The 14,368-nt window shown below is 52.3% G+C and overlaps 1 protein-coding gene across 16 annotated transcripts in view; it reads right to left on the reverse strand.

Annotated features, from left to right (window-relative positions):
• Positions 1 to 14,368, reverse strand: part of SLC2A9 (solute carrier family 2 member 9) — a 231,812-nt gene that overhangs the window by 7,160 nt on the left and 210,284 nt on the right. For 10 of the 16 annotated variants that reach the window (XM_064584279.1, XM_064584272.1, XM_064584270.1 and 7 more), the window contains one exon: positions 5,832 to 5,959. The exons of 3 other annotated variants lie outside the window; for them this stretch is intronic. In XM_064584279.1, the coding sequence (XP_064440349.1) occupies positions 5,832 to 5,959 (128 nt within the window). Of the gene's footprint in view, positions 1 to 407; positions 813 to 5,831; positions 5,960 to 14,368 lie in introns of those variants that run through there. 3 more of the 16 variants (XR_010409283.1, XR_010409284.1, XR_010409285.1) reach the window with 2 other exon arrangements.

Here is a 14,368-nt window from a genome sequence, read left to right on the forward strand (position 1 = left end):
CAAAATATGGTGCAGTCCTAACTCCAGGCCCTGTGAATGTGGCACTGTTTGCCAACTGTCTTTGCAGACATAATCAAGGGGAGGTGAGGTCCTATTAGATTGTGGTGGGCCTCAAAGCTGGGCCCTGGTGTCCTTATAGAAGGAGGCATGGAGACCCACACAAAGGAAGAAGGCCATGGGCCCATGGAGGCAGAGATCGGAGTGAGGCAGCTACAAGCCAAGGAACTCTGGAAGCCACCGGCAGCCCAGAGAAGGGCCTGGAACACACCCTCCCCTCACCGCTTTCAGGAGGACCCAACTCTGCCGACATCCTGACATTGTGCTTTAAGCCTCCAGGACGGTGCGAGGACACGTTTCTACTGTTGTAAACTACTAAGTTTGTGGTACTTGGTTGGGGCAGTCCTTACCCCAGCCGGAGGAGGTGACAACAGCAATTGCCAGTGTTGCTCTGTGCCAAGTACTGTTGGCCCTTCTCTGTGAGCTCAGCCCTCATGCGACCCGCGAGGTCCATTTGCAGATGGGGCGGTCAGGACAGCCCATGGGCCCAGCCCAGGCAGGCGGCCCCCAGTGCCTGCTCGTGACCTCAGCAGGCTCCGCTCTCCATGGGTGAGGCAAGAGTGGAGGATTTTCCGTTTTCTAGTTGGGGAACCTGAGGCTCAGCGCGGGCAAGGTCCTAGCGCCCCTTGCTGATGCGTATGACACAAGGAAGTTCTGAGTCACGTCACCGTCGGCAGCCGTGCGGGCTCGGATATTTGTTTTCTGGGGAAGCAATCTGGGCTCCTTGCAGCTTGGGGCCTGCAACACACTTGCCGCTGACACATTTAGGAAAAAAATGAAAAGATCAAAATGCAATTGAAAAATTGCACTTGGTGCCTGGTGAGCCGAATTGTGTCCACCATCAGGATTCCTATGTTGGAGTCCTAACCCGAGCACCTCAGAATGGGGCTGTATGTGGAGGGAGGGTCTTTAAAGAGCGGATTAAGGTAAAATGAAGTCCTATGCTGGGCTCTGACCCAATCTGACTCGTGTCCTTAGAAGAAGAGGAGACTGGGACACAGATGCGCATAGAGGGATGACCGTGTGAAGACACGGGGACAGATGGCTGTCTACAACACCAAGGAGAGAGGTCTCAGAAGAAATCAACTTTGCCAAGACCTTTCTCTCCAACTTCTGGCTTCCAGAACTGTGAGAAAACGCATTCCTGTTGTTTAAGCCCTAGTCTGGGGTACATGGTTGTGGCGGCATGAACAGACTAAGGCAGTCTCTTGCTTGCGGCTGAGAGGACTTCTGGAAGGGCTGTGGAATGGAGCCGGTCAGCTGTGGAGTCTGCAGTGGCAGAAGCTGCTACCGTGGGAGGGTCCGGTGGGTGGGGGGTTGCGAACCAGACCGTGTGTACGAGGAGAAGGAATAAACAGAAGGAAAGGAGAAGATGGAGAGGAAGGGGAAGACGAGGAAGACTGTCAGCAACTGTACCCTACAGAAAGCTGGCTCTTGTGTTCTGCCCCCTTCGAGGGACCCACTTGGTGGAGCGGCTGATACGTCCTCAGCCTCCCCTCCGCCGCCCTCCCCTGCCCTGTGGTGGGAGCTCAGGGGCTCCCAGCCAGTCCTGAGTTATAGCGTGCTGTGTGTCAGCTTACTTGCCTAATGATTTCCCTCCCTCTCCCTCCAGCGCCCCATCCTGATGCCCTCCACCCCCAGGGGCAAGGGCTGAGTTCACAGGCTCTGCACCTCCTGACCTACTGTCGTCACTCCTGGACCAGGCAACATTCCTCTGTTGTCTGTGTTTCTCTGTTTCACCCCTTCTTATCTTCAGTCCTGCTCTCAGTCCTTCTGCCCTGCAATGCCCTTCTCCCATCTCTGGACAAACTCCTGTGTAAGTGTTTGATGAATGTCCTTAAGCCAACCTGTCCTGTCTCCTCCCTCCATCCTCTAGCAATCCATCAGACTGTCTATCTATCTATCTATCTATCTATCTATCTATCTATCTATCTATCCATCCATCCATCCTTGGATCCCCCAACTACCTGCCCATGTCCCTTGGGTGGCTGCAGACATTACCAGGCAAGGTCAAGGCCTGGTCAGGTGGTCTCTCTGATGTGGGAGCCACCTATCTCTCCAGCTTTAGCCCTGAAATGCCAAAGGCAGTGGCCAGATCTGAGCCCAATGCCTCTTGGGGCATGGATTCTTGGAGACCTGCCTTCCAGATCACCCCCCAACACTCGTCTCTCTTTGCAGCTCCCCTGCCCTTCTCCTTGCCTTGCCCCAAGCCCCCAAACCTAAGCCTGTAAAGAGGGTGCCCACAGCTCTCCTGTGAGTCCTGTGCCCTTGACGTGTCTGGGAGGAGGCAGCTGGTCTGGATGTTCTAAGACAGGCATGCAGACGTGTGTCCTGTGTGCACGGGGGCCCTCAGCTTTGTGAGCAGGTGGCACTCCTCTTGGCCCTGAGCCCTTAAACTTGGTCCTGGCCTTATTCCCCTGCTCCAGGCCAGGCTCTGAGCAGCCCTCAGGCTGACTTTCTGTGTGAAATCTGGCACATGAGATCATCCCCACAGCGTGAATGGATGGCATTTTTAATCACAGTGACAGTGTCAGCATGCTCAGGGGCTCCTTCGGGGTTCTTGCAGAAGGACCCGCTAACCACTGGGAATCCTGGTCTTGCTTTGCCCTCAGACACTCCAGCACATCACAACAGGGTGTCCCGGGGTGAGCTGTGGCCCCAGAAACCTCTCAGGCACCTAGGCACCCCGCTGGAAGTGAGCCAGTTGGAATGAACATGATCCCCCAAACATGTGGTCAAGGCTGTCAGAAACTGGGTTATCGTGAAAAGGAGTCTGACACACACAAAAGCCCTGGGGGTCAAAGAAGGGCACATGGGGGTGGTATCCATGGGTGTGACCATGTTCTTCCTCTCACTGGTCCGGGGCCATGGGCAAGTGTCCTGAGCCTGCTGAATCTGACTTTCCTCCTCAAAGGGTGGGCTGTGGCAGTCATTATGGAAGGATACAAGATTTCTGGATCTTTCCCCCTGGACACAAGGCCCTTTGCCATTCCCCTGGGGTCAGGTGTGGTGGTGCGGCTTTCACTCAGTCTGCACAGTGGTAATCCATGTCGCTGTCAGGTGATGGCCTTAATGGATGGTGTGAGACTTGCCACACTCCTTCCACCGGCCGGGACTGAGTCGGGAGGCCCTGGGGCAGAATCTCTAGTCCCCCCGCAATGAACACCTGGCATGAGTAAGCCAGCATCCCGGCTGGTTTAAAGCCACTGAGACTTGGGGGCTCTTTCTTCCTGCAGCAAACCCAACCCGTCCCGACTGACAAGTGGGGGTAATAAGACCTTCCACGCGATGGCGTTACTGCACACGGACCTGCCCGTCGTGGCCACTGTCCTCTCCCGCACCCTTCCCTGCCGAGTAATGCAGCTGGGCAGGCGGGGCTAGGACAGCTCCCCAGAGCTCAGCACAAGCTTGGCTCCCCGCACACGGAGTCTGGGGGAGCATCTCAAGGGAGAGACAGCACGACGTTTCTGTTTGGGAGAAGCCGCGGATGGGCTGTGGTTTCCCAAATGAACAATGTGAAGGGAAGGTCAGATGGATCCAAGCAGCTTGGAGACCTCCCTGACATGCGTGCCTGTGTGTGTGTGTGTGTGTGTGAGCATGTGTGTGCCTGTGTGTGTGTGTTTAAATGTAAATTAACTCCTCGCCCAGTTCAAAGGGACTTGTAGGATGGAATACCCTACTGTACAACAAGGGCTCCTTCCTCCCCTTGTCTTATAGGTAAGGGTGAGAGCCTGGGTTCAAATCCCGCTCCGTCATTTCCCACGGGGGTGACCTTGGGGACTGGCTGCCTCTGTCTGAGCCCCGGGCTGCTGGTCTGTCCCAGCGAGGCACGAAGGCCTGACCTCCCAGCATTGACAGGGGATGAGTGGAGCCTGGCACGAACAAGCGCTCAGCAAATGTCAGTGTTACGGTGGCACATCTGTGCCGTCTGCTCCCAAACCGTGGCGCGAAAGTGAGACGGCGTGTTTTGTGTGGGGGTACAGTGAAGTCTTTTAACCACCCCCCACCCCCTGCCCCAAACTGTGCAGAAGACAGTGGCCTACCGCCCAGATACAGAAAGCTTAGTGGTGGGCCAGGTGAGGGCGCTAGAATTTCTCCACTTAAATGGTAGGGGTGGACCGGTGTTGACAGAGAAGAGGCTTGACGTTCATTTTCCCCACAACAATGAATATTTTACTGGCCCCTGGCTCTGCTGGCTTTGAACCAAACAGGAAGAAGCCATTTCAGGTTTGAAGTCTATTGAAAAGACTACTTGTCATGTTCTGGCTGCCCCAGCTAAAGATGCCCGAGGACGGGAGGAAATGGGTGTGGGGCCCAAGGAGTCCCCCACAGCATGCACACTCAGAGGCAGGGTGCCTGTAGTTAAGATGCAGTCAGGGATGCTGTACGAGTCACGTGGTGAGTCCACCTCCAACTCTGAGACTAATGAACGGCAGACAGAGAATGTCCACCAGTAAGAGGCCACGAGGCAGAGCGACTGGGGCGGATGGTGACCGTAGGACCTCGGGCTGACGGTGTCCATTCCCTGAGCCTCAGACTCTCTGCAGTAAAGCGGGAAGGACAGGAAACCCCAGCTCAGGGCTGCGTGGATGTCATGAGCACATGAAAAGCCACGTGCAGGGGACCTGGCGCAGAGTGACGGCTCTGTGATGCAGGAGTAAGCATCACGTGGGCCCGTGGCCGGGGCTGCTGACCTTGGACTCAGCCAAGGCCAGCAGAGTCTCTGGGATGTGCTTGAAGCTAGTCAGTTAAGAGGCAGACTACTAACCGTGGGGGATGGGGGGACGGTTGAAATAGCCCCTGAGAAGGGATGGTGGTTCTTCCTCAGAGACATCTGGCAGATTCTCACCTCCATCATGGGCAGTGGGGACCCCTGGGGACATCAGAGCAGAGAAGCTTGGACCCTCTTTGGAATGCAGCTGGTGGCCCCTGGCTCTGCGCAGAACACTTGTAAAGTCCTTGTCTTTTGCGTTCCTGCCCCCAGAGAACTCTCTGGTCTCGTTTCCTGCCTCTCCCATCCTCCTTGCTCACTCTGTTCCAGGCACACTGGCCTCTTTGCTGTTTCTTACACAGGCCAAGCATGGCCCTGCCTCAGGACCCTTGCACTTGCTGTTTCCCTGCCTGGACTTCTCCATTCCTGGGCTGCTTCACTTCACTCAGGTTTCTGTTTCCCTTTTCAGCTCCAGGACCATAGAACACAAATTTTTGTTCCCACTCTATCCCCACTGCCTGAAACAGTGCCCGGCACAGAGTAGGGACTCAATAAATATGTGCTGAATAAATGAGTGGGTGAATGAATAGATTCTTGACCTACACACAAAGAACGTATCCATTTCCTGAGTTCACATTTTCCTGCGTGCCGTGGTCACCCTTGGGACAGTGACCTCATCAGCCTGGTTATGATGATGACAATGAGGATGTCAGATGCACGACAGGGTGCACTGTAACTATAACATGGATTTGGTCTAACACTGTGACAAGCACATTGCAAAAGTGCAGGTTCAAGATTCTAACCTAAGTTTCCTTGCAGACCCTTGGCGATGGGAAGCCCACTCCCTCTGAGCAGCCTTTGTGTTTAGGGGCAGATCCTGGAAGGTGCAGGAGGGAGAAAGAGGATTCAGGGTTGGAGCCAAGGTACATCTCTGCCTTTCTTAGGCCAACAGTGTGAGTTTCCAGGTGAGAGACTCAGCGTCTGCTCTGTGACTCACCCCTCACACAGAGGGCTGCCGAATCAGAGGGCATGCCATGGACAGGAGACCCCTTGTCAGTCATACCTGAATGAACGGGAAGAGGAGGCCAACAGCGAAGTTGGAGAGCCAGTTGACCGTGCCCGCAATGATGAAGGCTGCCGGCCGCTGGGATTGCTGGAAGAACTCGCCAGTCAGGATGAATGGGATGCCCCCTGCAATGTCAGAGCAAGGGCACAGAATGACTCCCACTGAGAAGGTCACGCCGCCAGCATCCACCTAATGGCAGGGTAGCACCCTCTTCATGACCGTGAGTGACAGCTTCAGGACTGGGTGCTGGAGTTAGCCCCTCACTCCTAACGTGGACAAATCAATCCCCTGGCCTGGCCCATCCAAACGAGAGGTGATTCATCCTTTTGGCTCTCCAAATGCCTTCTGAATCAAGCTGTGATCCACTACAAAATGAGTACAGTACGTACAAATTTGATTTACAAGGCAACTGACATTTACTGATACAGTGTGTCAAGCAGGTATGGGCTACCATACCTGGCTAAGAAAACTGAAGCCCAGGGGCGCCTAGGTGGCTCAGTCCTTGGGCATCTGCCTTCGGCTCAGGTCAGGATCCCAGGGTCCTGGGATTGAGCCCCGCATCGGGCTCCCTGCTCAGCGGGAAGCCTGCTTCTCCCTCTCCCACTCCCCCTGCTTGTGTTCCCTCTCTCGCTGTGTCTCTCTCTGTCAAAAAATAAATAAAATCTTAAAAAAAAGAAAGAAAGAAAAGTGAAGCCCAGAGAAGTTATTAGACTCCCCCAAGGTTACTCAGCCCCTGAGGAGCAGAGCCAGAACTCAGGCTCGGGACTCCAACCTCCAAATCACAGCTTTGTTTCCCTGCTGATCCTTGCTTGACAGGATGGAAGCCCCTGCCCAACTGGTGATTGTTTTGTCCTCCTTATTGCCCCGTGATGGGATGTGTGATGGGCTCCACTGGTCATCCCAGCAGTGGAGTGTTACTCAGCGGAAATGTCATTGGCATTGAGGGAGGACAATTCTTTGAGGACTGTCCTGTGCAACTGCAGGATGTTTGTCACCCCTCACCTCCAGGATGCCAGAGCTCCCCTGGTCGCCGTGGCAACCCAAATTGCTTGCACACACATCCAAAACATCCGCAGGGTACTACACCTAGCTGAGAATCTCCAAGGTCTGCACCCTCCTCTTCCGGAACTCAGTGAGACCTGGGATTGGGCCCTGTGCCCAGACCCCGGACCTGGGGCTCAGCATGACCACTGGGGGCCTGTTTGTACCCCCCTCCCCAATGGAGTCCCCACTGCCAATCAGATCTATATGTTGGCATTCCACAGACAAGGGCAGTGGAAGGCGAATGCCCGAGGGACCTTTACCAAACTCTAGGGAGACACTGACCAGTTTGACCATGATTATTGACTGCGTTGGGGCTGGTCCCACAGTGGTGGACAATAGGGACAATGTCCTGCCCTCATGGGATTCCCCCATCTGGTAGGGGGGAAAGGATGATGTGTTTATCAAAAAGAGGTGAATGAATGAATAAATAATTACAACATGTGATAAGCATGGAGGGAATGCAGTGAGCAATGGGGGGGAGCCTGCATTCTTCATGGCTAAGGAGGCTAATGCTCCCTTGTGGTGCATTCAATAATCTTCTATCTCTTTTGTTCTGCCTTGGGTGAATCCTTTCACCACCTGCACCGCCTGTCTCCACTGGGTCAGGTTGTCCCACAAAAGGGTTAGGACACAAAGGTGGATCTTTAGACTTGAATTCCTGCCTTCTTTCAGTTTTTAAAAAGATTTATTTTATTTACTTTTTAAAAGATATTTTATTTATTTGAGAGAGAGAGAGAGAGCACACAAGTGGGATGGAGAGGGGCAGAGGACAAGCAGACTCCTGGCTGAGCACTGAGCCTGACTCAGGGCCTTGATCCCAGGACCCTGAAATCACAACCAGAGCTGAAGTCAGATGCTTAACTGCCTGAGCCACCTAGGTGCCCCTTTATTTATTTGAGAGAGAGAGTGTACAAGCAGGGGGAGGGACAGAGGGAGAAGGAGAGACACAGACTCCCCGCTGAACTTGGAGCCCAACACGGGGCTTGATCCTGCAACCCTAAGATCATGACCTAAGCCAAAATCAAGAGTCGGACCCTCAACCAAATGAGCCACCTGGGCTCTCCAAAATCCTGCCTTCTTTTGACTGCACCTTCCAGCTCAAAAGGATAAAAAGATGACAGGGGATTCATGCTACTGTTTCCACCCTGTACCTGGTGTAGCTCCCGCGGAGCTCTCTTCACATCAAGGACTTATACCACTGCCTAGTAGTGTGGTGTAGCTTAGACTTTGCAAGTCAGCCCCAAGTGGTTATGTCTCTTGGCCAACAGTCCTTGTTATCTTATTCAGTTCTTACTTGTTATTTTATTTGGCTAGTTTATTCTGGCTTCCCCCAGAGGCAGACCCGACATGTAGTTTGTATGTGAGTCGATCCTAGGAAATGCCGGTAAGAGTGTGGGTAACTGAAAGACGTGCGGAGAGGCTGAGTTATCAGCAAGTCACCTCTGTGGGCCACCAGGACTTAATCCAATTGGGGGCCCCCGGGAAACTGTGGAAAACCCATCTCAGAATGAAGACAGCAAAAGTCCCTACCTCTCTGGCCTTGTTTTGGAACCAAATGGAACCTGCTTAGCAATGTGCACCTGCAGTAAGCCAGCTGACAGCTCTGTCGTCTCCGCTTCTGACAGCTTCCCCGCATGTGGCCGTCACCCCCCCCCACTCCCCCTGTTTTCTTTCTTTCTCTTGCCAGGTGTCTGGGTAAAATCTCAAATTGTATTTCATTTTTGTATAAAAGAAATAAAGGGCAAATGTCCGAACTTTTGTATAATTCATAGTATTATATTCTTTTAATGGAGCCATTACGATCAATTTTAAAAGTCCTTTAATAAGGGCTTTATTTAAATCCCCTTAATAATCTCCACAGGTGTGCCCATATGCTATTTAATGCTTTAAACATATTTTCCCCCCAAGCACCAGTTTTAAAAATACCTTTAAATTTTTTTCCATTTAATATAATAACTTTGAAAATTCTTCATGGATATTTTGCTGTGTTTATCTCACTAGACTTAGTGTTTTTTTGGCTCTTCATCCGTCTGTTTTCATCCAACATTTACGTTCCCAGCCCTGAGCTGGGCACTTTCAGAATCTACTCGTCTACGTGACTAGTTCACATAACTACCTTAGGAGACAGGTATTCTAATACCCATTTAGCAGGTGAGGGAATCGAGGCCATAGAGAAGCAGAATGGTGTGCTGAAGGCCACACAAACTGTCACCAAGAGCTTCTGATTCAGCCTGTTTTTCAGGAGACACCGGAGAAAGGGTAAATGCACCGTTTTCCAGGCAGGTTTCTTTTACAGCGACAACCAGGTGTATATCAGCAGTCAGAAGGCACTCTTGCAGCTTGCGGGGAGCTGGCCCCAGAATGCACTTGGTGCGGGAAGAGGAGCAGAGCTGCAGGGGTGGCGATCTGCTTGGGAAGCTCACCACCTTGGAGGACACATGTGCAGCCAAATGGGGAAAAGGCAGGTCTGACCTCTCAGAGGGGGTGCCCACCTCTTTGGGTGCATGCTTTCCAGGCCAGAGAAGGATGGGAGATGTGGCGGGTGCTTCCCGGGGGACCTCTTGCAGAGGCTTGTCCCGTCCTGACTCTCAGTGGGCACTTCTGTCTCCATGGCCGATAATGTGGGAGGCTTTGGTCTTTCTGCAAGCCTCAGTTTCCCCACTTATAATCTGGGCACTTGATGAGCTACTTAGCATCTCAGTAAAGCTACTGTAGCACTTACTTGGCACACGGTACATTGTTATCATGATGAGGCAGCCATGCTTTGGAGGAGCACTGGCTTTGGAGTCAGATAAACGCTTTTTTTTGAGTCAGATAAACTCTTCACTTACAGCCTGCGTGACCAAGGACAAGTCCTATCGATGGCTCTCAACTTTCTCATCTGTAAAACAGGGACAGCTCCTACCTCTTAGCATTGTTTTGGGGATCAAATGAGAGTGCTTAAGCACCGTGTTGAACATGTTGTAAAGCTCAGTGCTATCAACTGTTATAGCTATCCTTCTTCCCATTATGCAATCACCTAGATGCTTGTTGAGTATTGACAATGTGCCAAATTCTTGGAAAGTTTGCCCTTTGTGGGGTTTTAAATCATTTTAGGAAGGGAGTGATAAACTCCACGGGAGTTTGGCACCAGACATTGCTGATCCTAGACAAAGAATTACAAGTCATCAGGAGTCGTTGGTCTGAGGTGAGGGAACAAAAGCAGTTTGCTCCTTTTGCTTTCAGAGATGCTGCAAAATCAGGCTTCAGCTGTCCAGCCGCATTCCTACCTTCCATGTTGGGACACTGAGGCCAGAGAGAAGTGAGACTCCCTGTTTCAGGCTTCCCAACTAGCCGGTCTGTTGTGTGCACTGTTCTTCCCGGGAATTCCTCGCTCCTGTCATGCTCAGATGGTGCCCACTCCTAGAAATATACCCAGGATCGGAGGGACCTCAGGGCACACAGGATATGGACAATTATTCAGCATGGACTTGGCCCTCAGTACGTGACATGTAAGCCATGGCACCTTTCTTCCCTTCTTGCCAGCCTAACTACAGCCCAGGCACGTAAGCAGACAAGGTCCTGACCCAAGCCTGTGGTCTCGCCCACAAGGAGTGTGCCTCCTGAAGAAACAAAAGGGAGGCTTCTCCAGGAGGGGGAATGAGACTGGAGTGTGTGTCTAATTAGATAGAAGGAGGAGGTCCCTTTACCCCCACCTAGGCCTTCCATGGATGCTAGCCTTCCCTATCTTTTTATTTCTTTATTCTTTTGCTTATTTATCATGCTCTTTGGGGGGTAGGTAGTTTGTTTTGCTCACTGTCACTCCCCCATAGCAAATTGTGTCCCTTAATAGATATTTGTTGGGTGGATGAATGGATGAAGAAATAGGAAATAAGGATCGTTAAATGGGTATTTTAAAGGAGAGCAGAAATTCATTACACGGTCAAGGAACTGGTAGGGGGAGGGGCAGAACACGGAGTGGGCTTAGAGGGTGTCTGTTTGGGGGCAGCAGAGGTATGTCCACACGGGACTATACAGAGCTGGGTGGGTCCCAGGCATCTGTGCTGCCCTGCTGGGGGGTCAGGAGTTTGTAGGCACGAGGTTTTAGCAGGAGGGAAGCAGATCAGGCTGTGCTCTGGAGAGCGGTCCCTGACACAGAGTGGAGCCGGGGTCGCAGAGGGAGAGTGGAGGTGGACAGGGACAGTGGGAGCTAGGAACACGAGAAAAGACGGGGAAGATGTTTGCGATAAAGCACGTGGTGCCTCTCAGTCTCATTAACAGCTGTCCTCTGTGATTCTGTCTTGCATTTGCATGGGATCAATCCTGCGACATCATTAAATTCCTTCCCGAATTCCACTCCACAGAAACATAAAACGAGTCCTCTCTTGACTTCCAGTTAGCACAGGGACTTCATTCTAGTGGAATTTCTCTAATCTAGACTTTGAAGTCAGATTGTTAGGTTTGAACATCTCCATTCTGCAGTTTCTGGAGGAGAGGATGTTTTTGAAGAGTCTGAGGAGCAAAGGAGCCATGTAAAGCCAAACTGATGCTGCTACTTCTAATTGAAATGGGGAGCTGCCACATCCTAATGAGCGAGGACAGCTAATTAGCAGGTCAGAAAAGACAACTGCAATCTATCAGGACAAACCCACAGTGAGGTGTTCTGTTGGGCGGGCTAACCACATTCTGATGATCTGTTACTAAGTGTGGTCAGGAGTTTCTATTCCAGTGAACATGGAGGTCAGAGGGCTTGGTGGTAAGTTTTCCGTGGACATGCTTTAAGCTTTAACACTCTTCCTTGTTTGCGTGGGCTAGGGGGTGTTGAGCCAGAAAAGCGTGGGTGAGTGGCTAAGAAAGGGTCTTCGGGATGGGTGTTGCAGTTATAAGGCAGCCTGGAATAAGATCCAGGACCTTGGGACACCTGTAACTGGATGCAAGCACACTCTCAGCCTGGATCTTAGTTTTCCCAGCTGCAGAATGGACTGGTTTGTTGACTCATTCAGTGAACACAAATTCCTGAGTTCCTGCAGGGACCTGGTACTGTGCTGGGCACCAGGTCTACAGCTCTGATGGAACGATGGTCCCTGGGCTACACGGTATCTCAAATCCCGTGGATGCATGGTGTTCTCTGGCTCAAGACCTAGAATGCCCAAGCAGATGTGGGTGGTGGTCCACCTTTATCCCATCGGCTCTCTGCATCTCAGTGCTGGCCCCACGTCCCCCTGCCTGCCTGCAGGGGCTTTGTCTGCCTTCCCACCTGAGCTGCAGGGCTGGAGAGTTGACACCTCTTCCTTCCCAGGACTGGCCAGAGGGACTTGGTGTAAATAAGCCTTTGGGATCAGAATGACTCTGACACACGTACTTCCTACAGTTGTTCAGAGTTCTCTGGCTGGATTCTGCTCTGCTGCCCACGGAAGTGACTTGATCCGTAAAGCCCCTTCCTTCATCTGCCTTTTCTTCCCCACCTTACATATCTGCTCCCCTCTTGGTGCCTCCTGGGATCATCCCCCAAATAAGCTGCTTTCCTTGAGTCCTTGTGTGAGGGTCTCTTTCTAGAGAAACCCATCCTAATTTTTCAAAGTCCTGCTCTGCCCCAGACCGAGGCCCACACCAGCCTGCCCTTTTCTGAACTCCTACTGATTTATAATCGAGACTCCTGGGGCAGCTGGGGTGACCACCTTGTCCTGGCTTTGAAAACAGAACATCTGGTCTCAGGAACCCCCAGGGCCAACTGGTCACCCCAGTGGCATCTCAACTTGATTATTTCCTGATTGCTGAAAGGGTTGATGGAGTATATGGGGGAAAGAGAAGATGTCAAGTTGTACATATTTCCGAGAGACTGAGTTGACCTGTCTAGGGAACAATTGGGCAGGAGGAGACGAGATGGGGAAGCACAAGGCTTCAAATGCGAGGGGGACTTGGGGGCTTGCAGTGGGCAGGAGGTGGCCTTTGCAGGCAGCTCAATACGCTAGCAGTGCTGAGGTCAAGAGAGAAGGAGAAGGAAGTTTCCAACAGCTTCTGCTGCGTGCTGTGAATGGTCTTCATGACCGTGGTAGAATTTAAACTGCTTCTTCTTTTTGGCCATCAGACTGACGCCTCCGTGAATGTGACTATGGGCGGGCCTATTGAGGGGTGGGGTGGTTGGCTGGGCATTTTAAGGCTTGTCATGAGTGTTCCTTTGCATTCTCCTTGTTCGTCCTTCCAAAAGTCCCCCAAGGATGCACTATGGGGCCCACTTTATTGATGGATGGGGAGAACCTATGATTTGCTTTTTAAATCCAGACATCTTCAGAGTCACTGGGTGCCATTGATAATGGCGCTTTGGATAGCAGGTATAATCTGAGCAAACTACTGATAGGAGAATCGAGGCCCAAGGTAAAAACTCTTAGCCAAGGTCCCACAGCTGGTAAGGCACTGGCAGCGATGGACCTGAACCCAGATCTACTGGACTCTCCATGAAATCCTCTCAGTCCAGGCAAACATCTTAAATAAAATAATACCTCCCTGTGCTGAGCAGTTTGGCTGTCTACGCAGTCACTGTGACTAATTCTCACGTGCCAAAAACTCTTTCCAGACCAGGAAGCCGAGGCACAGAAAGGTGAGGTGACTTGCCCAAGGTCATTCACCTAATACAGCAGAGATGGGGTGTGATGCCTGGTCTTCCTGCCTTGTCGGCTCTGAGGCTGAGTAAGGGAGAGCAGAGAAGGAAGTCCACATTCAGATGATTGAAACAGGACTGGGTGAACTCGGGAATATGTGACATGTGGCCACATTTAAGTGCTCCGTGCACGTGCAACCTCGTCAGGCCCTGCTACTTTTCCTGCCTTTTCTTGGGAGTTTCTCGGAGCAGTGGGTGAGCTTATTTTTCTTTTCCAGGTGTCTTCCCCAAGTCTGCACTGCCCTCAGCTCCTGTTGCTGCGGCAGACGTGAACCCTGAGCTAAAAGCTCCCCCCGGAACCCAGCGGCCCCAGCCGCATTCCTCCCTGCTTGGCTGCGACACATAGGCCTCTGCGTGGCTCGGCTCAGCCTCTGATCCAGAGGGTGGGGAGCAGAAAAGTTCCTGTGAGCCAGCCCACTTCCACAGCCTGCGTTCCTCCTGCCTGGTGAAGTTCCAGCCTTTTTGGGAAAGGGCCAGGGCGGCTGAGATAACAGCAGAGGAAGGGAACCTGCAGCTCTTGATGAGGTGGCCCGTACCTGGTGGTCTCCTCTGTGGGAGCCCCCGCCCTTCTCCCTCTGTCTGCCTGAAAAACTCCTTCTCCCTTTTTCAGATTCACTGCACATCACTGTCTGTCCCCTGCCAGCCTGGCCGCTGGAAACTTCCTCTGCGCATTCACAGCCCCTGTGCGCTGAGGGATGCTGCCTGTCGTCCCCATGGATCTGCGAGCACTGAAGCAACAGGCCCAGGAAAGGTGCTTGTGGAGGGAGTGTTCAGTGAAGGCGGGATGAGTGAACCATCACATGAACAAAGGAAGCAGAGTATTTAGAAACAACTAAGTGACTGAGCCAATGGA

This window comes from Mirounga angustirostris, unplaced genomic scaffold (assembly GCF_029215605.1).
Source record: "Mirounga angustirostris isolate CCGP_5_RB_7025 unplaced genomic scaffold, mMirAng1.0.hap1 SCAF_2, whole genome shotgun sequence".
Classification (NCBI taxonomy): Eukaryota; Metazoa; Chordata; class Mammalia; order Carnivora; family Phocidae; genus Mirounga; species Mirounga angustirostris.